Source organism: Erythranthe guttata, chromosome 12, assembly GCF_056151865.1.
Source record: "Erythranthe guttata isolate IM_541 chromosome 12, IM_541, whole genome shotgun sequence".
NCBI lineage: Eukaryota > Viridiplantae > Streptophyta > Magnoliopsida > Lamiales > Phrymaceae > Erythranthe > Erythranthe guttata.
In genome coordinates this window covers 12,804,398-12,831,983 of record NC_142544.1, presented here as the reverse complement: position 1 = coordinate 12,831,983, position 27,586 = coordinate 12,804,398, and the positions used below count along the sequence as shown (strand labels likewise).

The 27,586-nt window shown below is 33.9% G+C and overlaps 2 protein-coding genes across 2 annotated transcripts; one reads left to right on the top strand and one right to left on the bottom strand.

Moving 5' to 3' along the window:
- Positions 1–20,416: 20,416 nt before the first annotated feature.
- Positions 20,417–22,508, top strand: LOC148766487 (1-aminocyclopropane-1-carboxylate oxidase homolog 1-like). Its single transcript, XM_088826335.1, has 2 exons — positions 20,417–21,464; positions 22,047–22,508. The coding sequence occupies exons 1-2, from the start codon at positions 20,487–20,489 to the stop codon at positions 22,293–22,295; spliced, it is 1,227 nt and encodes a 408-aa protein (XP_088682461.1). The 5' UTR covers positions 20,417–20,486; the 3' UTR covers positions 22,296–22,508.
- On the bottom strand, positions 22,358–24,824 carry LOC148766486 (nudix hydrolase 17, mitochondrial-like). The gene is made up of 5 exons (XM_088826336.1): positions 24,647–24,824; positions 23,723–23,831; positions 23,473–23,556; positions 23,230–23,358; positions 22,358–22,653 (listed from the first exon to the last, which is right to left on the bottom strand). The coding sequence occupies exons 1-5, from the start codon at positions 24,718–24,720 to the stop codon at positions 22,540–22,542; spliced, it is 510 nt and encodes a 169-aa protein (XP_088682462.1). The 5' UTR covers positions 24,721–24,824; the 3' UTR covers positions 22,358–22,539.
- Between the last annotated feature and the right edge of the window lie 2,762 nt (positions 24,825–27,586).

The following is a 27,586-nucleotide window of genomic DNA, read 5'->3' as shown; positions in this document are numbered from 1 at the left end:
GTTTGGGTACTTACAACCACCCATCAATTATAAATCTTCTTACACTTCCACCCTTGTGGTTTCAAATTTAGTGGAATCTTCTTGATTATATGGAATATTACGACTTGTGTACCCGTTTTATCCCATTCGAGCTCCACATTTTGAAGCAAGATGATCATAAAATGTGTTTTTTGGCTTTATATCAGATTGTGGTGTATCAGAAACTGCTTTTTTAAACAAACAAGAGGGGGTTTTCGTAATTTCACCGTATCTCAAGGGTGGTTGTAATTTACCCTTAAATATTATAGTTCAATGTCAAACATGCAAATTAAGTTGCCTAAGTATCCTTTTGTAATAAAAATAATCAAAGCCACGTAGTTCTTATAAACTTACATTATGTCGATTTTGGCATCGGTATCTAATAATTCGAAATTCTAATCCAGTTCTCTTTCTCCTTGTACTCGGTCATCCAAATGCTTACTCTCGACATGTATTTTTAAAAGGAAAATTACAGTTTATGTCCTTAAACTTTACCACTAAAACGATTTATGTCCTCAAACTTTTTCATCCACCAAATATGTCCTCAAACTTGCCACTTGTTAACAATTTATGTTATATATGCCATCAACTCCATCAGTCAACCTGGACGGAAATATCACGTGTGGTGCACGTGATGTCGATTTGACTGTTAAATGCCGATCTGGCTGACACATCGAGATGATGTGGCCGAAAAAATTGACGTGGGAGTGACATGTGGTTCTCTCCCTCTATTTCAATTTTAAAATTCTCAATTTGGGAGTAAAATCCCCCATTTCTCATTCCCCTATTTCATTGAACTGGATGCACAAACCCTAACCCCCAAATTTTACTAATATTCTACACTACAACATACAATTTAACTGAAATCGAAACTACCATCTCCCAAATTCCAAAAAAGAAGTTCAAAGATATCAACTTTGAAGAAACTTACCAGAATACAAAATTGTGGCTCTATTGTGATGTTTAAGCTCCAGTGAAATTTGCGAAATTATGGTTGGGCAATCTTGTTGTTGCGGAATTTCACCTCAATTCGATGCTTCGTACGAGGAATTTAGGAGGTAGGGTTTATGCATTCGATTCAATGAAATAGAGGGAATGAGAAATTAATTTTAAAATTGAAATAGAGGAAAAGAACCACACATCATTTTTTTGCCACATCATCTCAGTGTATCAGCCATAACGGCATTTAACGGCCAGATCGACATCACGTGCGCCACACGTGTTATTTTCATCCAAGTTGACTATAACGGAGTTAACAGCAGAACATAAGTTATTGAAAAGTGGCAAGTTTGAGGACATGTTTCGTGGATGAAAAAGTTTGAGGACATAAATCGTTTTAGTGGTAAAGTATATGGACATAAACTGTAATCTTCCCTATTTTTAAATAGGGGCTATTAGTGAGAAGCCCCTCTAGCATTATTTTAATGAGGATGGGTCCAGCTCATTTTCCTTTATTAGTGAGAGACCCATTCTTTTTTTATTCTCAAATTTACCCTTTCTCTATTCACTACCTATTATACACTACTTTGATGTACTTTTTACTTTTTATATTTTAATTTTAATTTTTGTTTTTTATTTATTTCTTATTTAAAAAAAAAATTTAACTTTTAAAAAATATTTTTTTACTATATTTTTTGTCTTCAGTTAAAACAACTCTATAAAACAACTATTATTAAAGCAATTGTGATTAAAACAACTATATATCTCCAACAACTCTCATTTATCAAAATAAACTATTCGTTAAATCAACTATTTATTAAAATCAACTACAAAGTAATAAAAACAACTATATTGTTGTATGAAAACAACTGTATTGTTGTACGAAAATATCTATGTATCTGTAAATAATACCAACAAATTTCAACAAAAACAAACATCCATTATACTATTGATTGAACACAAAATTAGCCTTCAATATAAGAATTCAACCAAAAACTCCAAGTAAGAAAATTGAGATTTGAACATTGGGTTCCAAAAAAAAAATCAGAGAAGAAGAACAACAACAACAATGAAACAATGTTGGCGGTGGTCTCTATTGAAATCTCATATGCAATATCAACCCTAGCGCCGGCCGCTGCATAGTCTCGTCATTCTCCCTAGCGAAAACCCTAATGTTGTCGTTGACGAGAGAATTCCAGGAGTGAAGACCGCCTTCTTTTCGCGGCAGTGGAGGGACGAAATAGAGATTAAGAGAATGGGTGGTACAAGGGCGGTGGTATAGAGCGCAACGACGGCGGCGCAGAGATGATAGAAGGTTGGAGGCGGCGGTTTTTAGAGAGAAAAGACAGAGGGGAATAAGAGAAATGGAGAGAACGTCAAATAAGTTTGGTTATTTTAGATATAATATAGAAGGGTAAATTAGGTATATTAATTATGTCAAATATAATATTAATTAAAAATATATATATTTAATATAAGGTGAGGAGTCTCACTAGTCACTAATAATGAAAAGGAGGTTATATCCACTTTAATATAAGTAAATGAGTTGGGGATTTTCACTAATTATCCCTTTTAAATATCCATAAGCACCTCTCGGTTGCAACATGTAAATATTTTAAACAAAATGAAATACAAATATAAATAAATAATAAAAAATATTAATGAAATTTAATGGACAATGTTTACACTTCGTTTGCATCTCGGGATGAAAGTATGACATTGTCGAAACGTCTAGCTAGGGCAAAATAATGAACATGCAAGTACACATATCGCATCCAAGTGATAAAGTGAATTTCTAAGCCTCGGTTACCGATCCTACATGTAACATTGATTTCCCACTCTAATTACACACTCAATCACAATTTGAATTTATCCAAATAAAGTAATATTGATTGTTTATAATCAACTAAGACGTAAACAAACAACTTCAGAAGTAACAACTATATGAAAACGATATAGGAAATGATCTTCATCAATGTTTCAGTTACGTTCATCACTAAGTTATCTTAGTTATGCATTCATTGATTCTTGTTTATAACCCATAACAAATAATTATTTCATTTAATGTTTGTAATGTTGTGCAACCAAATATGCAAATCTACTACATGTTAATTACAGCAGATCAAGTATAAAACATTAATTACATGTTCCAATCATACGATAGGCTATTCACGTTTTCGACCATGTAATAAACATAAATCCTACTATTCATTAGATCATAAACCTAGAAATCATGTGTTCAGTTCAATTAAAGATGACTAGTTGTCAGTTAATTACGAAGAATTCACATGGTATATAGATTGACCAAATTCATACATACAATTGCAGATCAAACACACGAAGTAAACAAATAATTCAATTAGCATACCTTAAAAAATATAGGTTAAAAACATCCACACCACATTCGATAAAATCCTAGAACAAACTCTAGCTACTTATAATTCCTACGGATACAAATAATAACACGAAAGCATGAAAGAATTTATGGTCCCGAATTCGTTTAAAACAGAGATGTTATCTGAAGTGTTATGACACTTGATAAAACATGCAGCGGAAATATAGAGATAAATAGGCAATACTCAGATTTAAAAATGTTCACAAGTAAAGACTTGTGAACTTGCCCTTTACAGGACAGAAAAATATATATTAAAAACAGTATTCCAAGAATACAAACAGAAGAGGTGCGGAAACTTCTTCCTTATGAATGAATCATTCTCATGATCATTCTTACAATCAAATCTAGATACAAAAAGAGAAATATTAAAAATTCTAGATTTCAAAGAATGTACTCTTAAGGAGTACGTACAGAACTTATGAATAAATCACTATCTTGATCATTCTTACAATCAAGTCTAGAAACAAAAACATATACTAAACAATCTAGACTACAAATAATGTACTTATGAGAAGTACGTAAAGAATGTACTCATGAGGAGTACGTAAAGAATGTACTCATGAAGAGTACGTAAAGATTGTACTCATGAGGAGTACAACCAACCGATTCTAAAAACACACTAAAACACTCATGTATTCTTTTCAGCTCTTGGTGTTTTTTTCGGAATCGATCAATTTCATTGAGTATTGAAATCGGTATTTATAGACATTTCAAGCTTCCACTCCTCAGCCCATTATCTGCAAGAAAACCAACCACAAGAGCACTCAAGAAAATGGGTTAGTGGGTTAGTTAAGAAGTTAGAATAATATCCATAATTAAACCCACTAAGCACTACTTAACCCACTAAGTCATAATACTTAGCCCACTAAGCACTATACTTAACCCACTAAGCACTACTTATTCCATAACTAAAATTTAGTTAGAAAATAAGAGAGTTAAAAATAAAACGTGGAAATAATCCACGTGTTTCAAACTCCCCCTTTTTAACTTTCTGATCAAAACTAAATTTTAGCTTAACTCCCCCTGAGTCATTGCTTGAACTCCCCTTGAATTTGACAACCAACATGAACATAAAGGTTCAGAGGAAAAATAAAAACTGGACAAAACCAAATATTGTTCATAAAACAAATTAAAGTAGAATATCCAAGGTCTCCTCAGTATCAGCTGCTGCTCCTCCATCACCAGCACTGGATCCACTGCTTTCCTCTGCTCCTTGAGCTTCACCCTCATTGCATCCAAGGGATGAGAAGTCCCTGCTTCAACTTTATGACTAGCTTTTTCTCCCCCTTTTTGATCAGAAAGAGCTTTTTGGAGCATTTCCACCATGGACTGGTGATAAGTAATCTGAGCTAGAGAGTGAGTAAGCTGTTGTAACAAAAGATCTCTAGGAACATAAACAAGAATGTCAGGAATGTTGTCAACATGAGGAGCAACACCTTCAGTACCAAGATTATTTTGACCTGATTCAGTTGACAGGAAATTATCTCCATTCCAGGGAAGATCTTGGACATGAGAAGCTTTTAGAAAATTTTGAGAAACAGTGATCATGCCAAGTGGAGTGTGAAGATATTCTGATGCATCTTGGCCCAAATTTTGAGAAAGTAGAATGGAGTAGATGAGAGAAGGATAGGGAAGATGAATGGAGGAAAAAATTTTATGGGCAAGATGACCTTATTTTTTAAGAAAAGTTTGCCAAAATCAACAGGTAACCCCATCTTCAATTTGTACATGAGTACTGCATGAGGTTTAGTAATCACAGAGACATTTTTGGATGGAATCCAATTCATCACTGTGAGTCTGAATAAGACATAGTAAAATGCAGTAAGTTGAGAAACTTTGAATTTTTTGGGGTGAGTAGGCCAAAATTTTAGACAATTGCCAGAAAGAGTTTTACAAACCTCAGTAAAATCACCATAATTATCCTCATCAATCACAATAGGAGTTTGTAAATAAGAGTTGATAATTTTGGGAGAAAAGGAGAAAATGGAATTTCGCACAAAAACTTTGCCAAAGTTTGGAGAATTTTTCTTTAAAAAAAAGAGGTTTGTAAATTGGCATAAAATTCCTTCACAACAGAGGGATCATAAGGACAGGCAACATCAACTAGACTAAGGATTTTTCGTTGATCAAGAAAAGCAGTGATCCTATGTCTATCAAACTCATCCTTGGAAATTTTCTTTTCCTCAATGAATTGGCAATTCATGATTTGATGACTCAAAATTGAATCAGATTCAAAATAAAAATTAGGACTGAAAGCATTGTTTACCTCAAAGGGAGTTGACAAATCCTTCCCATCCAAGTCTAGCTCTTCATCCTCTGAGGGTTCCTCTTCTTCTGAGTCTTCAAGTTCATCTGGGATGTATGCTGGCTCAGGTGATGCAACATGTGGAGCAGCATCTTCTTCCATCTGAGATGAGTCCTCAGAAGAGTCACTGTCTGACTCTAAGGATGGCAAATTCTTGCGAAAAGAGGCAAGAGGAACCTCCCAGCTGTCATCACTTTTCTCTGGTTCTTCAGCCTGAGGAGGAGATGCATCCGCTTGAACTGCTGCTTCTGCCAGAGTTTCCAGAGGGTCTGCATGAGGTGATGATGGTGTTTCTTCAGTAGTGGTGAAATCCTGAGCATCAACAGTGGGAATGTCAACATGCTCAGCAGAAGACATCCCAAAAAAAATCAGGCATTTCCTCATCTTGGTAGGGAGCAGCATCCTCAGCAACATTCTGAAGGGCATTGTCTGAGACAGTAGGTGCGGCAGCATTTTCAGGAACATGTGCAGCAACATCTTCGGAAACAGGATGTTGAGAAGAGGCTGCTGCCATGTTAGGCTGAAGTGTCTCCCCCTGAGTTGATGCTGGTGGAGTTGAGTCGTTGGAGGATGACTCAGTAAAGCTTGAGGAGAGAGCTTGGGCTTCTGGTTCTGCAAAGGTTGGATCTCCTTCTTCATCATCGGTTTCTTCATCAACCAAATGAAGTTGGGGGATTTGGTCTCTGCTGTGCCGAATTTCCTCATGTCTCTGCCGCATCTTCTTCCACCTTTGTCGCCTCTGCTGTGAGAATTTTCTCCCCTTCGGCGTTGTGACCCAGTAGCATTCAGATCTGGGAAGGAATTCATGCGCTTAGACCGGCGAGTAGGAAACCTTCCTGGGGTGGAAGAGGGACCCGGGTTCTGAAAAACGTCTAGGTCAATCGGATTCAGCTTGTCGCCGGGCCCAATGAAGCTGATCGGCATGGCTTCAAGGTTGACAGGATGAACGATGATGGCTAGATTAGGGTCTGCTGGTTCAAGTGTTGCAGCATCGTTGTGCACATCATCAACGGCCGGAAGAGGATTTCTAGGAGGAGATGCCATGATACAGTAGAAAAAAAATTGCTTCTTGTGCTTTTGATTTTTGAGTGTGAATTTTCGAAAAAGAAGCAAGAAATTTATAAGCCCTAATTTTTGCTGGAAAAAAAAATTGAAGTGGAGAAGATGAAGAAGTGGTGTGCGTTTTTCTTGGAGAAAGTGTGATTAAGGAGAATAAAAGTTTATTTGGCAGTTTAAAGCAAAACGTGACACATGGCACAATAAGGAGTGGACTTAGTGGATGATAAAAGACTAACCCATGAACCCCATGACCCATATAAATAGTGATAATTCAATAATAAATAATAATATAAATAGTAGCAGTAACACTAACGAAATTTTCACAAAAATAAAAACACATTTATTAATGATTAATAGTGTGAGAAAAAATTGGCTAACAGGCATAGATTTTATTATATATATATAATAATAATAAACTATTATTATTATTATTATTATTATTATTATTATTATTTTTTTTTTTATTTTTTATTTTTTTTAAACTCTTATTTTCAAGTCAAACAATTCACATGGAACATGATCAAGTGTTCAGTTTGAAGGTTCCTCAGTTACTAAGATATGACTATCAAAATAGAGGAGTTTGACTTATGTGATTATAATTGTTCTCTGAATGTTTACATGAAGCATGATCACGTTTCAAGGTGAAAGACTTCCAGTTACTTATTTAGAGAATAATCTATCACAGTGAAGTCATTATTTAAAGAAGCTAAGCTTCAATAAATTATGTTGCAGCTTAAGATATCGGATGAGGTGCTGCAACATATTTCAGGACATGTTTATTGAGTACACATGTCGAGAGATTTCCTAAGTTGAGAAAACCTCTCATAATCTAATGCCTTTGTAAAGATGTCAGCCATCTGATCTTCAATAGGAATGTACTTTAAGCACACTATATTTTTCTCAACTATATCACGAATAAAATGATGTTTAATATCTATGTGTTTAGTTCGTGAGTGTTGAACAGGATTTTTTGAAATATGAATAGCACTTGAATTATCACAATATATGGTCAGGGTGTCACTGGTTAACCCATAATCCCCCAACATTTGTTTCATCCAAATTAGTTGACCACAACATCCTCCAGCAGCTACATATTCTGATTCAGCTGTTGAAAGAGATACACAATTTTGCTTTCTACTAAACCATGAAACCAGATTATTCCCCAAAAAGAAACATGCACCTGAGGTGCTTTTTCTGTCACTAATATCCCCAGCCCAATCATAATCACTAAAACCTATCAAATTTGTATTAGTGTCTTTGAAAAACTGAATCCCTAAGTCTACTGTACCTACAACATACCTAATAATCCTCTTCACAGCTTTAAGATGAGTGACTTTGGGATTAGCTTGATACCTGGCACACACACAAACACTAAACATAATGTCAGGCCTGCTTGTTGTTAGATACAGAAGGCTTCCAATCATGCTTCTGTATAGGGTGCTGTCAACATCTTCAGCAACATCATCCTTGGACAGTTTTTGACTTGAACCCATTGGAGTTTTCATGTGCTTGGCTGACTCCAACTCAAACCTTTTGACCAGATTGAGAGCATACTTCTTTTGATTTACAAAAATTCCTTCACCTGTCTGTTTGATTTGGAGTCCTATGAAGTAATTCAACTCTCCTACCATGCTCATTTCAAAAGTGTGAGACATATAATCTACAAAAGACTGTAAAAGGTTAGCACAGGTAGAACCAAAAACAATATCATCAACATATATCTGTACAATAATGATATGGTTATTTGTTCTTCTAACAAATAGAGTTCTGTCTGCCTCTCCTCTGTTGAACTGTATTTCAAGTAAGAAGTCAGTGAGTCTTTGATACCAAGCTCTAGGAGCTTGTTTAAGACCATACAGAGCCTTCTTAAGCTTGAAAACATGATTAGGCTTGGCAGAATCTTCAAAGCCCTTGGGCTGCTCCACATATGCTTCTTCATTTAGAACACCATTCAGAAATGCACTTTTGATGTCCATCTGATACAATTTGATTAAAAGAAAACAGGCCATAGCAAGAAGTAACCTAATAGATTCAATTCTAGCTACTGGAGCAAAGGTTTCATCAAAGTCTATACCCTCAATTTGGGTATAACCTTGTGCTACTAACCTAGCCTTATTTCTAACCACTGTACCTTTTTCATCAGTTTTGTTTTTGAAAATCCACTTAGTTCCTATCACATTTACATGGCTTGGTCTGGGAACTAAGTACCAAACATCATTTCTGATGAACTGATTCAGTTCTTCATGCATTGCATTGATCCAGAATTCATCCTTCAGAGCTTCTGCTATATTCCTTGGTTCAACTGAAGACACAAAACAAGTAGTTCCAGTTATTGCACATTCAGAAGATAAATTTGCAAATTTTACCATATCTCTGTAATTCACTCTCTCTTTTCTTCTGGTTCTTATCACATCAAAGATATTTCCCACCACTTGAGTAGAGGGGTGATTTTTCTGGATTCTACTTGATGGTTCCTTTCTGCAGACATCATAGGTTGGCTGCAATTCAGCTTCTGTGTTCTCTGTAGGATGTATTGAGTCAGATGTGGTAACACTTGGCTCAACACCTTCTTCTCTTGAAACTGGACTGTTTATATCTGGGCCATCTGTGGCAGTAGTGTCTTCTCTGGTTGTTTCTCTTTCAGCAATCAGGTCATCAACTTCATCTTCAGCTGTTTTACTGCGGAGATCAGCAAAGTCATCAAATACCACATTTACAGATTCAATAATGGTTCGACTTCTTAAGTTATATACTCTATAAGCATGACTGTTATTAGAGTATCCCATAAACAAACTCAAATCACTTTTTGAATCAAATTTAGCTAGATGATCTCTATCATTTAGGACATAGTAAACACATCCAAACTCATGCATGTATTCTAGATTAGGTTTCTTACCATAAAGAATTTTAACACACACAAATACATATTTTTTACCACCTAGACTTTCTACCTCTATAGGACCCATAAGGTCCATATGTACAAGTTCAAAACAAATGGTGGTACCAACGTGTTGTAACACTTTGTGTGGCACTCTAGTTTGCTTTCCCTTCTGGCACATTCCGCATATAGGAATATCCTTGATCTTGAGATCTAGAACTCCTCTTATGGCATTGTACTTGTTGAGCAGCTTCAGATTTTTGAAGTTTGTGTGCCCTAGTTTCTGGTGCCACAGCTCTACTTCACTTACTCTTGAACTCTTGCATGAGATGGTGTAACCTGTTTGATAACAATTACCCATTGATCTGGAACCTGTCAGTACACAATGATTTTGGTTATCAAACACAGAACAACAGTATTTATCAAATTGAACACGTAGATAATCATCACATAATTGACTAATACTGATGAGATTTGACCCCAATCCTTCAACATGTAAGACATTTGAAAGTTTTGGAAGTCCATCAATACTGAGTCTTCCACGTCCAACCACTTTGCCTTTAGCTCCTCCTCCATAGGTTACACGTCCTCCATTAAGTGTATGGTAGTTTGATAGAAATTCTTTTGTTCCAGTCATGTGCCTAGAGCATCCACTATCAAAGTACCATGAACATGAAATGTTAGCATTTAAAGAGGTGTATACTGCCTTGCACAAAAGTTTACCTTTGGGAGTCCATATTCTACACTCATTTTTGGTAAATTCTACCTTTTTCTTTGAGGTGTTCCCTGGAGTGATGTGACTCATTCTGTACAGCATTTTGTCACTACTGAGTTTTTCACAAAATCGACGAATATGTCCTGGTGAGAAGCAGTAATGACAAATGTATCCCCTTATTCTGGACTCTGGAGTGGTGACTGTGGAATTCCTGGATTCTTTTCCATTTGAACCCTTCTCTTTGACAAAAACAATTTCTTTCTTCTTTACTGGCTTGTGTTTCTTCACTTGTTTCTTGAACCCTAGACCTTCATTTTTGTTGTACTTTTCCAGTGACACAATCTCTTCGAGTTTAGTTGTGCCAGTATTCATCCTCTTGATTGCTAGAGTTGCTTCTTTGAGTTCATCTTTCACCTTCGCCAGTTCAAGATCCTTCTTGGTGATACCAACCTCCAAATGTGTGATTGTTTCTTTAAGAGAAGAATTTTCCTTGTTGGCTGCATCTAGAGCATGAGTCTTCTTCTCCAAGTCGCTGAGCAATTTCTTATGCATTTCTTCTTCATCTCCCACTGCTTCTTTACTGTATTCTGCAGCATTCAAAGAAATAGAGTTTAAACATGTATAATGACGATTATCTAACTCAGAAATTTCAGTTACTGAAAGTGTTTCAGAAAGTGTTGCAGCATCTAGAGGAACTCATTGTGATTCTGTTTCAGAAGCACTTCCAGTGAGATATCTGGCAGAAAGAGCTTGTTTAGTGGATTGTTGTTCCTCTGTCTGTTCAGGTTGCTCTTCCTCCTCATCACTGACAGCACAAATCAAACTCATTCCTCTTCTTCTCAAGGTATTTGCACATTCATTAGCATAATGTCCAAATCCTGAACAGGCCCTGCATTTAATATGATCTAAGTTAGGTGGTTCAGAATTTGAACGAATAAATGAAGAATTTTTTAAAGTGTTTTGAGAAGATGTTTGAGGAAATGTTCTCTGTTGAATAGATCTGTTCCGGGGCTGAGTTTGTCGATTTTGTGGAGTGCCATCTGGAAATAACTGTCTGGGCTTGATTCCACTTCGTCTGTATGCCCTATTGAATTTCTGAATCTGAAATGCCACATTGTCGAGACATTCCTCTGCATCATCATCGTATTCCGTAGCAACTTCTTCCTTTTCTAGTTCTGCCTAGAGTGCATTTGATAGATCGTCTGCTGTCCACCGTAATTCTGGTGTTGGAAATTTATCCCCATCCGCATCTGTTAAAGTTGGTGGCTTCCATCCAGTAAGAATAGATCTCCAGGCTCTGTCATCAATGGCTTTGATGTACGCCCTCATCTGGACTTTCCAGTAGGTGTAGTTTGTGCCATCAAGTACAGGAGGTCACATAGAAGCAGTCATCTGAGTATCCATCACGAATTCGTTTCTCAAAAAGAAATAGGAACAAACAATTAGTATACGTCAAGTGTTGGCTCTTGATGCCAATTGAAAGAATTTATGGTCCCGAATTCGTTTAAAACAGAGATGTTATCTGAAGTGTTATGACACTTGATAAAACATGCAGCGGAAATATAGAGATAAATAGGCAATACTCAGATTTAAAAATGTTCACAAGTAAAGACTTGTGAACTTGCCCTTTACAGGACAGAAAAATATATATTAAAAACAGTATTCCAAGAATACAAACAGAAGAGGTGCGTAAACTTCTTTCTTATGAATGAATCATTCTCATGATCATTCTTACAATCAAATCTAGATGCAAAAAGAGAAATATTAAAAATTCTAGATTTCAAAGAATGTACTCTTAAGGAGTACGTACAGAACTTATGAATAAATCACTATCTTGATCATTCTTACAATCAAGTCTAGAAACCAAAACATATACTAAACAATCTAGACTACAAATAATGTACTTATGAGAAGTACGTAAAGAATGTACTCATGAGGAGTACGTAAAGAATGTACTCATGAAGAGTACGTAAAGATTGTACTCATGAGGAGTACAACCAACCGATTCTAAAAACACACTAAAACACTCATGTATTCTTTTCAGCTCTTGGTGTTTTTTTTCGGAATCGATCAATTTCATTGAGTATTGAAATCGGTATTTATAGACATTTCAAGCTTCCACTCCTCAGCCCATTATCTGCAAGAAAACCAACCACAAGAGCACTCAAGAAAATGGGTTAGTGGGTTAGTTAAGAAGTTAGAATAATATCCATAATTAAACCCACTAAGCACTACTTAACCCACTAAGTCATAATACTTAGCCCACTAAGCACTATACTTAACCCACTAAGCACTACTTATTCCATAACTAAAATTTAGTTAGAAAATAAGAGAGTTAAAAATAAAACGTGGAAATAATCCACGTGTTTCAAAGCATAACAAAGATTCCTAATCAAAAAGATAGAAAAAACTCTATGGTTGAATTGTTGAAGCTGAATAATCTTGTCGGCGAATTGTTTGTCAATCCACTGGCGTCTCGATTCTCAGTTTGCTTGCTCTGAGTGATTTCTCTCATTATTAACATGAGACTTTTCTGACTCTTTTAGGTGTCTTTTAGTTGCATTCTCAACATTTTCGCATTTAGACTGTACAAATCCATAAAATTCGTACATCAAGCGGCTATGGTTCATTTTGGGAGAGAAAAGAGTCAAATTCCATACAATCCGTACATCAAGCGGCTGTGGTTCATTTTGGGAGAGAAAGAGTCAGAGAATTAAATATTGTTCAATTTCTTTTTAATGATACGTAGTATTATTAGAAAATTAATTACAAATAGTATTCCACATTTCTAATTATTTTCTAGGGGTTAAATACAGTTTACACCCCTAATATATACACTATGTACCACTTACCCCTAAATTATCATTTGTAACACTTAACCCCTCCAGCTCAATTTAATTTGTATTTTAAACAGTGTTCTAAAAATCGGCCGAGGCGGCCGATTAATCGGTCTCCGAGCGGAGGCGGTCCCAAACATTTACGATTTTAGTGTAAATGTTTGAAAAATCGGTTTTTTGCATGTGAGGCGGTTTAGGAGGTCTGAGGCGGTCAAGCCTTTAAGGCGGGTCAAACTCGGTGACAATCAAGCCTTTAAGGCGGGTCAAACTCGGTGACAAAAATCGGCAAAAAGTCGGTCAAAATCAGGGGTTTTTTTTTAAAAATTTTTTTTTTATTTTTTATAATTCAAAATAAAAGTTGGGATTTTAATAAAATAAAAATGAGTTTATGATTTATTTTGTTTATGTTAACTGTTATTGTTAAAGAACTAATGATGTATGCCAAAAATGTACAAGAATAAATGTAAATTAAAAAAAAATACTTTTTTATTTATATTTTATAAGGATATTTATGTATTATGGTCTTATTATTATTAAACTTGTATTATGTTATTAGGATATATACATGATGGAGATATAACTATGTTTAAATATCTTTTTATATATGTTTTGAGTATTTATAAATAATATCTAGAAATATATTATATTAAATTTGAAAAACCAATTTATTTCCGATTTATCACCGATTAATCATCGCCGCACCGATTAATCGTGAGTCGATGTATGACCGCCTCTGACCCGAGTACCACTTTTTACAACCTTGATTTTAAATCATAATACCTTAAAATTTTCTTTTTTTATTTAAATTAATAATTAAAAGAATAATTTAATTATACAACTAAAAATATATGTTGAAAAATGCAATATTTTAAAATTTAAAAATATTATCTTGTATTGTTGGGGACATATTTAATAAATAGTAGTAACATCTAATTGTTAGTGGACCAATTAATCGAATATATCCATATTGATAAATTTTAAGAAATCAATACATAAATAATAGTAATATTACGTATTTAAATTTATTTTAGTTCATTACTTTCTTAAAATATATTTTCATGCATTATTTTACAATATATATATATATATATATATATATATATATATATATATATATATATATATATATATATATATATATATATATATATATATATATATATATATATATATATATATACTATTATGAATTCTTGGAGGTTATGGATGACCACCATTACACTCTCCATTAAACCCACATTACCTCCACCATTATTCATCATTAAGGTCTTGTAACTCATGACCTCACTATCTTTTCTACACCTATAAATTAGGTGCAATGTATTGTATTTTGTACACTAGAAGCTATGGAATAATATATCACATATTCTCCCTACTTTGTTCTCTTGTTCTTGTATATCCTTTGTTAGTTTCTTAACACGTTATCAGCACGATTGTTCTACTTTAATTTTCGAGTAAAGATGGTCCAAGGAAGATGACTCCTTAGCCATAGAAGATGACAGGGAGTTGGTTTTAAATATTTTATTCTTGTTTTGAATTGATAAAATATTAACCCATCTTACTTTTGTTGTAGGTGAATTTTCGTGCAATTCACGAGTCTGTACTTCGACGTCTGTTTTGGGCCTGATACTGTCCGAATTTCAGAAAGTTCGAAATACGAAACTTGTAGAATTTTCTGTTGGCTGTTTGGAACATTTTGAATCATCAAAATCGGATCTCGATCAAGAAAGATATGCTTAAAATACTCAGCTATGCCAGAGTTATCCCTTGTGCGAATTTTTTTTAGATGAACATAATGTTCTAAAAACAAAAGGGACGATTATAGGCCTAGAGCTTAGATTACATACGAGATTAAAATCTCGATTGAGTATATTAGACTTTCAGTCTAAATAATAAGACTCTTGCACATTTTAGTTAGAGGGTATTCCCCATTTATAGTACTATTCGTTCATGATCAATGTACTATAACAATTTATTATATATTGAGGCCCAAATCGAGCACGTGCAATCAAGTGACTCGAATGTTTGAATGTTATATTATAACGATTTTTATTATATATTGATTCTTGAGGCCCAAATCGAGCACGTGCAATCAAGTGACTCGAAGATTTGAGTGATATATTAAAAAAAAAAAAAAAAAAAAAAAAAAAAAAAAAAAAAAAAAAAACTACATGCTCTCTAATTTATGCAACTTGAAAAGCTCCACCAATCGAAAAAGAACTCGAAGTTCATAAATTTTAGGCTCGAAGCCTAGTGTAAATATGAAGGCTTGAAAGTTTATTTGAAGACTAGAATTCTCAATTGAATACATTAGACTCAAGGTCTAAGTGATGATAATTAACATTGAATATTTGAGTTAAAGGATATTTCCCACTGAAGGTACTATTATTTTACGATTAAGTACCAATTATAAAGGATTGAGGCCTAAATCGAGTACATAAATTCAAGGTATAAAACTCAAACCTTGATATTTGAATAATATATTGTACTCGAAAGAACGATTCAGTTTGTGGCTCAATGATATATATGAATATTTGAGTTAATTATAGTACTATTATTTCATATCAAGTACTATAATGATTTATATGAAGCCTTCAGGCTCAAATCGAGTACATAATTTTAAGCAATAAAACTCAAATCTTGAGATTATATATACATGTACTCGAAAAGACTATTACTTTGTAAGTCAATGATATGAGACATATCACACAATTCAAAATTATCTTTGATAGTTCAAGAATGAACATAACTATAAATTTTGGATCATTGAAGTTAAAGATCCATTTATGTCTCATGATATCACAAAATATTTGTGTTATTGTTATGTGCCATGAGGACACAAGCCAAATATTTCATAATGAAAATGTGTCTAGAAGACATCGAGCAAAATATTATTGTTTCATTTTCAAGAAACGAGTACTTAATTGGGGATATGTGTCTTCAACACAAAAGTAAAAATAACATTACATCTAGTTACTTATGAAGAAGAAGAGAGATAGATATTTGATCCTCTCTATAATTTGCTCTTGACTTTGTTGTTTTGAAAACGACAAGTAAAGTATATTGATATATGTGTCTTGAAGATACATATAATGAAGAATTGTAAGAGAATATATTCTCTACTTTATGGATCTATATTATGATCATGAAGTGACAACATAAAAATTCAAGTTGCACTCGTTATAGCAAAATAAAGATTTTTAATAGCATATCGTACTATAATACGAGTTGTGAGCTAATACAAAACTCGTTTAATTGTTGTTATTCTTTGAAAGTGAAAACAACAATATTAAAAAATTCAAAGAGATATGTTGACATGAAAAACTATCATGGTGCTAAAGCTTATTTACTATAAATTTTATCTCATCATTACAAGTGGAAGAGAGATGAGAAATACGAAAAATGAATGGTCATATCCATTTTATGATAAAGCATGTTGATAAGCTTTATCAAGCACCAATAGAAGAGCAAAAGAAATTGCGTTGATTTCGATGTCACAGTATTGACCAATTCAATTAAAGATTTTGAATCACAAAAGTTTAGTGATGCAAATTTCATTCAAAATCCATATCTATGGATGTATGTGCATGATTTTTTATACGTGGTCTAGATGAGATAATATGAAATTTCAAACCAAACGATAAAAAATGGGATCTCATTTTCTTGTTAAAATTCGAAACCTCTGCACATTCGAATTTTAAAAATTTACATATTAGTCCTTCAAATTTTTCAAAATTTTCATTTTAGTCCCCTAGATTTAAAATTTTTACGATTCAGTCCAAATATTTTTTAGAATATGCAGTTCGTTCATTTCATCATTCGTAATTATGAATCTATTTCAACATTTTTAGTTTTCGCTGATTTTTTTTAAATTGCAGCCTTGTTCCTGAGGTTTTAAAAAAATTACAGTCCGGTCCCTAAATTTTCAAAATTTACAGTTTGGTCCCTGAATTTTCAAAGTTTTGAAATTTGACCATTTATGTTCAGAATCTGATAGATTCTCAAAAGAAGTTATATTCAGCCACATAACATGATATCACGTGGTTTGTTTATTATTTATGCTATGCACTATTTTGCACTCCTAATGGGAGATACTTCTATGGCATACATTATCAATTGCCATTTTAATGAGACAATATTCCCGCCGTTAAGGGGGAGATAAGAAGCCGGTTCTTGTATAACGGCGTGAATTATATGAAATGATCTTTGTCTCATCTAGATTTGTGCATGGAAATATTTAAGCACAAAAGAAAAAAGAATTCAATTGCAACAATTTTAATGTGTAAAATGCTAGATGCATTTATCAATAAATGGCAACTTGAAAGTATTACATATGTTGCAAGTGAGTGCAAGAGAAAATGTCCAAGAAGGACACATTGCACATTAGATTTTGCCATGAAAACGAATGTCCTTGAAGGACAAATTTGACATTATGATTGTATCGTGAATCCCTAATTGGGTGAAAAATAATTATGGTACACAGCTAACCCATTATACTTTATGCATATAAGAGGGGGAGATATATATGTTGGTTCGAATGATTAACACACTTATAAGTGGTGTAAATACCGTTCAATTAAAGTCTACTAGCGCTAGTAGCATCATAATCTCATCCTATTACCTATCTCATTCTATGACATGATTCGTCTTTTAGACGATGTTGGGGGACGCCTCAACACCAATATCCATTACTATGATATGAGAATACTTGTCAGTTATGGTGGCATAAATGAAATACATATTTGGATGAGATAATCATTGATGATTATATGGTAGCTACCAAGACCATTATAAATCGAACCATTATGTGCCAATAAAGAATTGATTGGAAAATAAATCATGGTTAGCTTGCTCTCTAAGTGAATAGAGAGGCATTTGAGACTATTAATTCTCAATTTTGTTGTTGTACCGATATAATATCTTAAAGAGTTGAAAATTCTTTTCGAACGAATATTCATGTACCAAATTGAATTTGTTTATATTGAGTTTGAAAATAAAGTGGACAAGTAGTCCTCAATACCCCCTCCACATTGTGAAACTCAAAAGCGCGCATTTTGTCCATGTAGGACATTTTTATTGAAATAAACAATGAGCTCACGCACATAAAGTATTATGAAAAACTTTGTTGATGCAATATAGAAAATTCTCTATAAGAGAAAAATACATGGTACATGAAAATATATGGATCTCTACTAGAGATCGTACCCACAAAGGCTACAATCCCCATTTATATGAATATAATTCTCTAAGGAGAATCCGGTACCGGAAAAGTGAAATAGTGAGCTATTGATTGATTATAAAGAAATATGGGGAGTACTAAAGATGTTATCGAATAACTACATGTACAATTATTTCTATAATGTGAAGAGCTTGAAGCTCATAAATCTTAATAGATGTCGACATCTAATTGGTCATTAGTATATGCATTCACAAATGCAATTGACCATGATTATTTGAAATTATTGATCAAATGAATTGTACATTGACTTGCGGTCATCACACATAAAGTTGTGAAAGCCTTTAGTACAAAAGTGGGTAAAATCATTGCGGTAATTTGAATGCCTTTGAAAATATATTTTTATGATGCAATCACTTTATGATGGTATTCAAAATACTTGACATGCATCATATGGATGCAATTACCGCATATATATATGGATCATAAAATTAATGAAGAATTGATAATGCGTTGTGCATATAATCAGAGGTCTCGTGAGTTAGACTCTAGAAATGATCCATTTACATATTATCTTCAAAATATGGTATATTCATCTCAGTGAATACCTTATTAGTGATCAAATAATTTGACTTACCATTATCATGGTAAAGATGTGAATGATCTAAATCTTGTAGAGACTCACAAAGAGCTCACAAAGACGGTCAATTATTTGGTGACATAATTTGAGATGAAAAATCTTGGAAGGGCAAAATTTATCTGGAAAAGAAAATCTATTAAATGGAATCTTTATCCATTAATACACATAAGAGATGGATTCTATTGAGTGGTATTATGTTTGTCCAATTATTGGATATAATTAAAGATCTTTTAAGCCCTCGAGAAGATAATGAAAGAATTACAAATTTGCAAAAAGTGTAAAATGTGTATTACACTATCTTTATGGAAAATTCTGTGGATCTTAAAGCGGATATAGTTGGCTATATCAAAGTCAAACAATAAATTACCATACTCATTTATCGGAGTATTGCCAACTACATCAGAAGATGATATAAGTCATATGTCGAAATCAGGGGGAGCGTGATCAGCAACGACAACACTGTACTCTTTTTCCTTCGTCCAAGTTTTTGTCCCATAGGGTTTTTCTTGGCAAGGTTTTAACGAGGCAGTGTCACGCTCACAAGCTTCAGATGGATATGTACTCTTTTTCCTTCGTTTAGGTTTTGTCCCATCGGGTTTTCCTAACAAGGTTTTAACGAGGCATATTCCATAAATGGTGGACATCCAAGGGGGAGTATTATGAATTCTTGGAGGTTATGGATGACCACCATTACACTCTCCATTAAACCCACATTACCTCCACCATTATTCATCATTAAGGTCTTGTAACTCATGACCTTTCACTATCTTTTCTACACCTATAAATTAGGTGCAATGTATTGTATTTTGTACACTAGAAGCTATGGAATAATATATCACATATTCTCCCTACTTTGTTCTCTTGTTCTTGTATATCCTTTGTTAGTTTCTTAACATATATATATATATATATATATATATATATATATATATATATATATATATATATATATATATATATATATATATATATATATATATATATATATATATATATATATATATATATATATATATATATTATCTTTTTTTTCAATAATTTAATTTTAGTTACTTTTCAATTTTTATGATCCAAAAATTATTAGATTGTTATATTTATTTTATTTTAATTTTTAAATATAAAATATTTGATGTTGATGGGGTAAATGTTACAGATGATACTTTAAGGGATAAGTGTTACACAGGCTATGCTTCAAGGGTGCAAAGTGTATTTAACCCATTTTCTAGACCCACAAAAATTTTAATTTTAATTTTGACTCCAAAATAGTGATTTCCGTTAGATGTTAACATGCAGGTAACAGGGGAGTAAATATGTTTAAAACTGTACTTTTAAGGTGTATTTTGTTCAATTTAGAACAACGAGGACCATAAGTGGAATCGGGCGAAACATATAGGGCAAAAAGTGTAATTCTTCCGCAAATATTACAAAAGTATATATACATACCATTACGCAAGAAGCCTTGTGAGAATTAAATTCAAAACAAAAAAAGAAAAAAAACAAGGCTTGTGAGAATTGAATTCTGGAATGGATACAATTTCCCTCAACCGCCACACGCCATTATATACCATCGCCAAACACTCCACTTTCCTTTCACTACCACCACCATCCCACCGTCGCTTATCCTCTCCAAACAACAACCACTTCCGAATCCAAATGTCCACCGCTGCTGACCCGACCCTCCAACCCGACCCGACCAATTACGACCGCCTGAAAGAGCTCAAACAATTCGACGACTCCAAAATCGGTGTCAAGGGTTTAGTTGACCGTGGCCTCCCCACCATCCCTCGATTCTTCGTCCACCCACCCGACCCGGATACCTCCACCAAACCGGGTTCAAGTACCCGTACCTCCATCCCGGTGATAGACTTCTCCGCTCCCAGGTCAACCCTAGTCAAACAAATCCGCGATTCCGCCTCCGCTCTAGGGTTCTTCCAAATCGTCAACCACGGAATCCCACCGGAAACCGTCAACCGTCTGCTGAGCTCCGCCCGCTCGTTCAACGAGCTGCCGGAGGAGGAGAAGGCGCGTTTCTACAGCCGCGACATGAGCCACGGCGCCGCGTTCTCGACCAATTTCGACCTCTACCAATCGAATGCCGCCAGCTGGCGCGACACCCTGCAGCTCCGCCTGGCGCCCACCCCGCCGGACTGGGACCACGTGCCGGAGAATTGCAAGGACCCGATTGTGGATTGGGATAGGGAAGTGGCGCGGTTCGGGGAGGAGCTGATGGGGTTGCTGTGCGAGGGATTATTGGGTTCGGAGAACGCGGGCCTGTTGAAGGAAATGTCGTGTTTGGATACGAGGATTATGGTGGCGCATTATTATCCGTATTGCCCTCAACCGGAGCTGACCAAGGGGCTGTCGTCGCACACGGATCCTGGTGTGCTGACTGTGCTGGTGCAGAACGAGGTACCCGGGTTGCAGGTGAAGGTTGGGGATGAATGGGTTGACGTGGAACCCGTCGAGGGCGCTATTGTCATCAACATTGGTGATATACTTCAGGTAATCGACACGATTTAATCCTCCAGTGAACTGTCTTTTGATTCGTACTCAGTAAAGCATTATTTAAGCATTATTTAAGCATTATTTCTGTTGTTTTAAAATTTAGTAAATTTACATAATACACCACTCAAAAGGAATTATCTTAGAATAGTTTGCTTCTTGAATTGTTTAGTCAACTTGAAGACTCGGATTATTTCTGGTTTGGGAAGTTATCCTGCATATCGTATATCCGGATGACAATCCTAAAACTATGGAGAATAACGTAGCGGTTTTCAAAAAAAATTGTTCAATGCTCGAATAATCCTTTTTTATAGGGGTTAACTTATCGTATTTAATTGGGGTTTTAACCTTATGTAATCTAACGTCATACCCGAAATCTAATTCAACCTTGAACTCTTCATTTCATTAGAAAAAAAAAAACAAGGGATTTTTTGAGTTATAAGTCTTAATTTTTTTTGCTTGTTTGTTTTTGGTTCCTTCTTCGTGTTTCATGAGTTAAAACATAAAACTCCCAACAATTTGTTTTATGTGTATTTGCATATTAGTTACGTTTAGCTGTCGGTTACAAATTTTTTCTTGTAGATACTGTCGAATGATGAGTACAAAAGCGTGGAGCATAAAGTGGTGGCCAACTCCTCAAAGGATCCGCGAGTATCTGTGGCCGTTTTCTTCAATCCGGGTCGTAGAGAAGACTTGTTTGGACCTCTACAAGGTCTAATTTCCCCCGACAAACCACCGCATTACCGCAAATTTACATTCAAAGACTACATGACTAGATTCTTCTCAAAGGCGTTGGATGGTAAAACCTTGACCAACTACTACAGAGTTTAGAATCATACCGCTATTCCCCCACCCCTCTATAAAATAAACAACGCATCGAAATACGATTTGTCAAAAAATGCATATATGATTAAAATTTGCCATTGTATCTTTATCATATCGATTCTTATTAATCTGCCGAAACATACTGCACAGCTTATTTTATAATGTATGTGATTACTTCTATTGTAATAGCTATGAAGAAATAAAATTGAGTTTATGGTACATTTATTTCTACATACATGGGTTTATATTATTATTCTTGCTTCTGGTGAAGAAGGCCTGATGATGTCACTCTATCCACTAATATGTCCAAGGCTTCTCTCATCCACCACTGCTGGCAATGCTCTCTTGCTTTAGCCACTGTCATCTGCACATTTATATTTGGGGAAAAAAAGGATGATTAATCACTAATAATTTTAATATAAATTAGCAATTAATTAAAGGGTAAACTACGATCACCCCTGATGTAAGGTTAAAGTACGGAAAAAAACTTCTTATGTTTGGGTAATTACAATCACACTTCAACTGTAAATCTTTCTACATGTCCACCCTTATGATGTCAAATCCAACATAATATTCTAGATTCCGTGGAATGTTCTCTAGTTTGTACTCGTTTTGTGTAAAAATGCAGTTTTTGATGCACTACAATCTGATATTTATAAGTCAAGAGACACATTTTATAATCATGATCTTGTTTCAAAATTTGGAGCTCGAATGGGGGGTAAAATGGGTATAAGATGGATAATATTCCATATAATCAGAAGATTCCACTAAATATTACACCGTAAAAGTGGACGTGTAAGAAGATTCGTAGTTGAGGGGTGATTGTAATTACCCAAAATTTAAACTTGGAAAATTTAACCTTATTCTCTGGGTTTGCCAAAATTTACCCTTAATTAAACTTAAAAAAGAAAATACTAATCAGCATCGTGCAGACGCGTACCCATTCTCTTGTACGTTGGGATTTTTCGGGCCAGAAGTCGAGTTGTTGTGCGACAAGCAAAGGGAACATGATGCCTTCATGGTATAGTTCTTGGCTCTTGCTCTTGAACACCCATCTTCCTAATTCACTCTGCACACCACATTATTAATTTCGTAATTGAATAAATTGTTTTTCTACTAATAACAATATTTTTCGTAATGAAATAAATTATTCTTCTAACAAATAACGAAGCAAGTTAATTACCTCGACATTGCCAACAACACCGGCTTCTTCGAGGGACTCTCGAGAAGCACCTCCTTCAGCTGTTTCGTCAAGCTCCCAACCTCCCTGTTTTTATCATTCGTAACTTGTTATATACGCTGAGGTCTTTGAAACTTTTTTATTTATTTTTCGTATTAATAATATAAGTATACAAAAGTTAAGTTACATTTAAGTCTTCCAATCCAACTGTAAAATCTTAGAGAAACCTTAAAGAAAAGGGTATACAAATCACCTTAGGAAACATCATTGCCCGACTATTTTTCGAACTTATCACAAGAACTTCGAACTCTTCATCTTTTGATCTGTTCTTTCCGTGATTCTTGTATCTATAAGGAATGCATCTGCACCAGTAATGGATAATTTCACTTGTAAATTTTGAAGAAGAAGCAAAGAACCCTATAGATAAATTGAACTACGAAGAAAACAATGCATGTGATCGCATAACAAAGATAAACACGGATTATTGTAGTTAGTACCAATCTCTTATATCGAATTGCTAAAAAACAATCCCATGTTATTTTACTGGCAAAAAACACCCCTAGGATTTAGCACACGCTCCCCTAAACCGGGATACTAATTACTACACGAAATTAAATCATAGGAGTTTTTCCAATAAAATTACATATATAGGGTAATTTTTTAATAGTTCAATATAACATATGAGTACCTATAGGCTATATATACTAAATAAATAGGGTAAAATACAAACACCCCCTGATGTATGGTCAATTTACAAAAAACCCCTCTTGTTTGGATAATTACATCTACCCCTCAACTATGAATTTTTCTTACGCCTCCACCCTTATGATGTCAAATTCAACATAATCATCTACATTTCATGGAATGTGCTCTAGTTTGTACTCGTTTTGTGTAAAAATAGAGTTTCTGATGCACCACAATCTGATATATACAAGCCAAAAAACACATATTATGATCATCTTGCTTCAAAATGTAGAGTTCGAATGGGATAAAACGGGTACAAAAGTGATAATATTCCATATAATCTCGAAGATTCCACTAAATTTGAGGAGTTGAGGGGGGCGGTTGTAATTATCCAAACAAGAGGGGGATTTTCGTAATTTGACCATACCTCAGGGGGTGGTTGTAATTTACCCAAATAAATATAATAGTGGGGGGTGTGTGTGTGTGAACTAACCCAACAACAAGTCGATGATGATCTTTGTTGTATCTCTGTAAATGCCTTCCTGTGCGAGAAATCAATAATACCATCTTTTGCAAGCTTTAAAAGATTAATTCAGGATAAATAATAGTAAGTTATTCGGGGAGCTATTGTATGTAATCTGTATATAGCAAATTAATGACACAAATAAATATAATGGGAAGGAGTGTAGCTAGGTTATATATACATTTTAATATAAAGTATAAAGTAAAGCGGCATATGAGGAAAATACCGATAAGAAAAAGCAGCTGCGGCGTTTACTGTGCGTGGAGCACAAAAAGGTGGGCGAATCATGCTGAATTATTTCAAGGGTTAATTGCGACGAATAATCAATTACCAGATATTTATAATATTTCAGAGTTTACCAAATGCATTATTATATTGTTTTCAGAGTTTACCAAATGCATTATTATATTGTTTGCTGTATCATGCATGCATGTTACAAGTATACTTTTATGGAAGAGAGGACAAATGTCAATTATGTACTACTCCCTCCCGCCCATATTATATGTCGTTTTGGATGATTGCATGTCGTTTTGGATGATTGCGTGTATATTTTTTTATTTTTTTTGGTGATGAAGGAACCCCTTTGAACCTGAGTCAATTGACACAAACTCACTTGCTCAAAGCGCTAAGTCATCCCTTGCGAGATGTTACGCGTATATTAAGATAGTCAATCAATATGCATAGATTATAACAAAAATAACATAGTAAATACTAAAATACCCTTGTCATTAATTATTTTTTAATTTACTAATTAAGAGTAATGAGGGGCAAAATAGAAAAAAAAAATTACGATTAGTACCTTATTGGAACTAAAATGACAAATAATTTGGCAAAAAAAACAAAAAGACACGAGACAGAGGAACTAATTTCTTTCTTTTCCGACTGTCACATTACTACACTACTCGAACAATAACAAATTTTTATATGCTTCCGTGGTGGTTTTACCAGTACTCCAAACATAAAATAGTCTCTTGAGTTAAAACACTTATTTTTACATAATTAGGCAAAAAATGTTACACATGTTGCGATTTATGAGATTAATATTTCAAAGTGTCGCAAGTGCATATTTGTGGTTTGTATCATGCCACAATATTGTCGTAGAAGAGAGTGATAATGTTGCACCGATATATATATATATTATTTTCTGATCTGAATGATGGTTTATTGATACAGAAAAATGATATTACTTCACTAATCCTGCCTCAAATTTGGAGGTTATGATATGGCCATTATCATCACAAAATTATATTTTTCTCTTTATCTTTTAAATTCTGAGGCATAATATACTATATATAGATATATAGCTATAGCCTATATACATGTGTGTGTATAATATAATATGAATATATAAAGAAGTAGGGATGCGGAATGACTCACGTCGCAGTCCAACAACGACCAATTGTAGTTCATCAACTGCTGTAACTTCTTTGATGTTTCTTTCACTTTAATAAATTTGATTAACTAATTCTACAATTTTTTTTACATTTTCAACTTAAAATTGTATATTTTCGATTATACAGCGTAGTACAGTCATATTTATTAAATTATATTAAAAACGATTATTATTTACGAAAAAAATTCAATCAACATTCATAAAAGAACATGCACAAATAATCATCATTATATTGTATATTAAAAAAAACCTACAGATCTTACATATGCCTATACATGCATGACGACATATGACAATATTTGACTATATATGACTACATATGATTACATAGATGAATCTCTTCAATTGTCATGTTGTTTGCTCATCTCCTTCAACATCATCGACTGGAGAGAGAAATAAACCGTCTGTCCTCACATCTGGAAAAAAAATTGAAAGAGAAATACAAAGATAACGAAAGAGAGAGGGGACAGAAGACGTGAACGAATGAGAAAAGTAGCTTGAGGTGGGAGCGGTTTTGAAGAATCTATTATTGGATTCTTCGATGACCTGGACATGTATAAAACCAAGGATTAATAGTTGACATCATCATTGAAAGCAAATCACGTGCAATTAAACAAGATAATTAAAAATTTGTAATTTTTAACGAGTTCACCTACACCATGTAAAACGCGTATTAGCTAGTGATACCCATGGTGACAATATTTTCTGCTTAATCATTTCAAAATTAATGTTATTACTCAAAAGATTATTTCTTGTAGTGTTATGAATCTATAGCAAGTATAGCCCAATAAATATTTCTTTTTCATTGAGAATCGAATTTTATGTTTATATTATGTAGTATAATAAATTAATAATATATAATACATGAATAAAATATGTCTTATATGTTAAAACTTATATCTATAACTCGTTTTGTCAATAGTTATCTATTTTATTTTAAATCTTGTCTTATAAAGCTTTGAATTTAGTTACTATGCTTACTGATTTTTAATTAGAACGTATTAACTCTAATTTACTCTTCACATTTATCATTGGTGTAATGCATGTTGGTTCCAATTTAAGATTTTATGATTGGTCACTCATTTTAATTTCTAAATAGTTTGCCGTAAAACTTATAAATTATTTAAAAAAAAAACATGTTTAAATTATAATGAGTTTCGACCCGTAAAGATTAGGTCCTACTATAAACCTTCAACCCACCTATCCTAAAACCGTTGAAAACCGATATAAGTAATTGGTTCTTTGAAATCAAGAACCGTTGTTTAAGGGGTCGAGGGTGAATTTTGCTAGAACTTGCCCCTAGTAGAAATTTTTCAAAATATTAGAAACTGAATATTATGAATAAAAGAATGAAGTTCTGAAATAATTTTGGATAAAAAAATAGAACTACTTGGTCCATAGTTTGATAATTAAAACACTTTTTAATCTTCTTGAGCTCATCCAGACTAATCATTTTTCCTGTGATCTTGGGCTACTATTGCTCAATGAACTTGAATCTGTAATATATTATATATGTG

Coding starts and splice junctions, on each gene's coding strand:
- LOC148766487 (XM_088826335.1), top strand. CDS start 20,487: ATGGATACAATTTCCCTCAACCGCCACACGCCATTATATACCATCGCC. Junction 21,465..22,046: donor ACATTGGTGATATACTTCAG/GTAATCGACACG, acceptor TTTTTCTTGTAG/ATACTGTCGAATGATGAGTA.
- LOC148766486 (XM_088826336.1), bottom strand. CDS start 24,720: ATGGTATTATTGATTTCTCGCACAGGAAGGCATTTACAGAGATACAAC. Junction 23,557..23,722: donor GGGCAATGATGTTTCCTAAG/GTGATTTGTATA, acceptor TGATAAAAACAG/GGAGGTTGGGAGCTTGACGA. Junction 23,359..23,472: donor GTGTTGTTGGCAATGTCGAG/GTAATTAACTTG, acceptor TGTGGTGTGCAG/AGTGAATTAGGAAGATGGGT.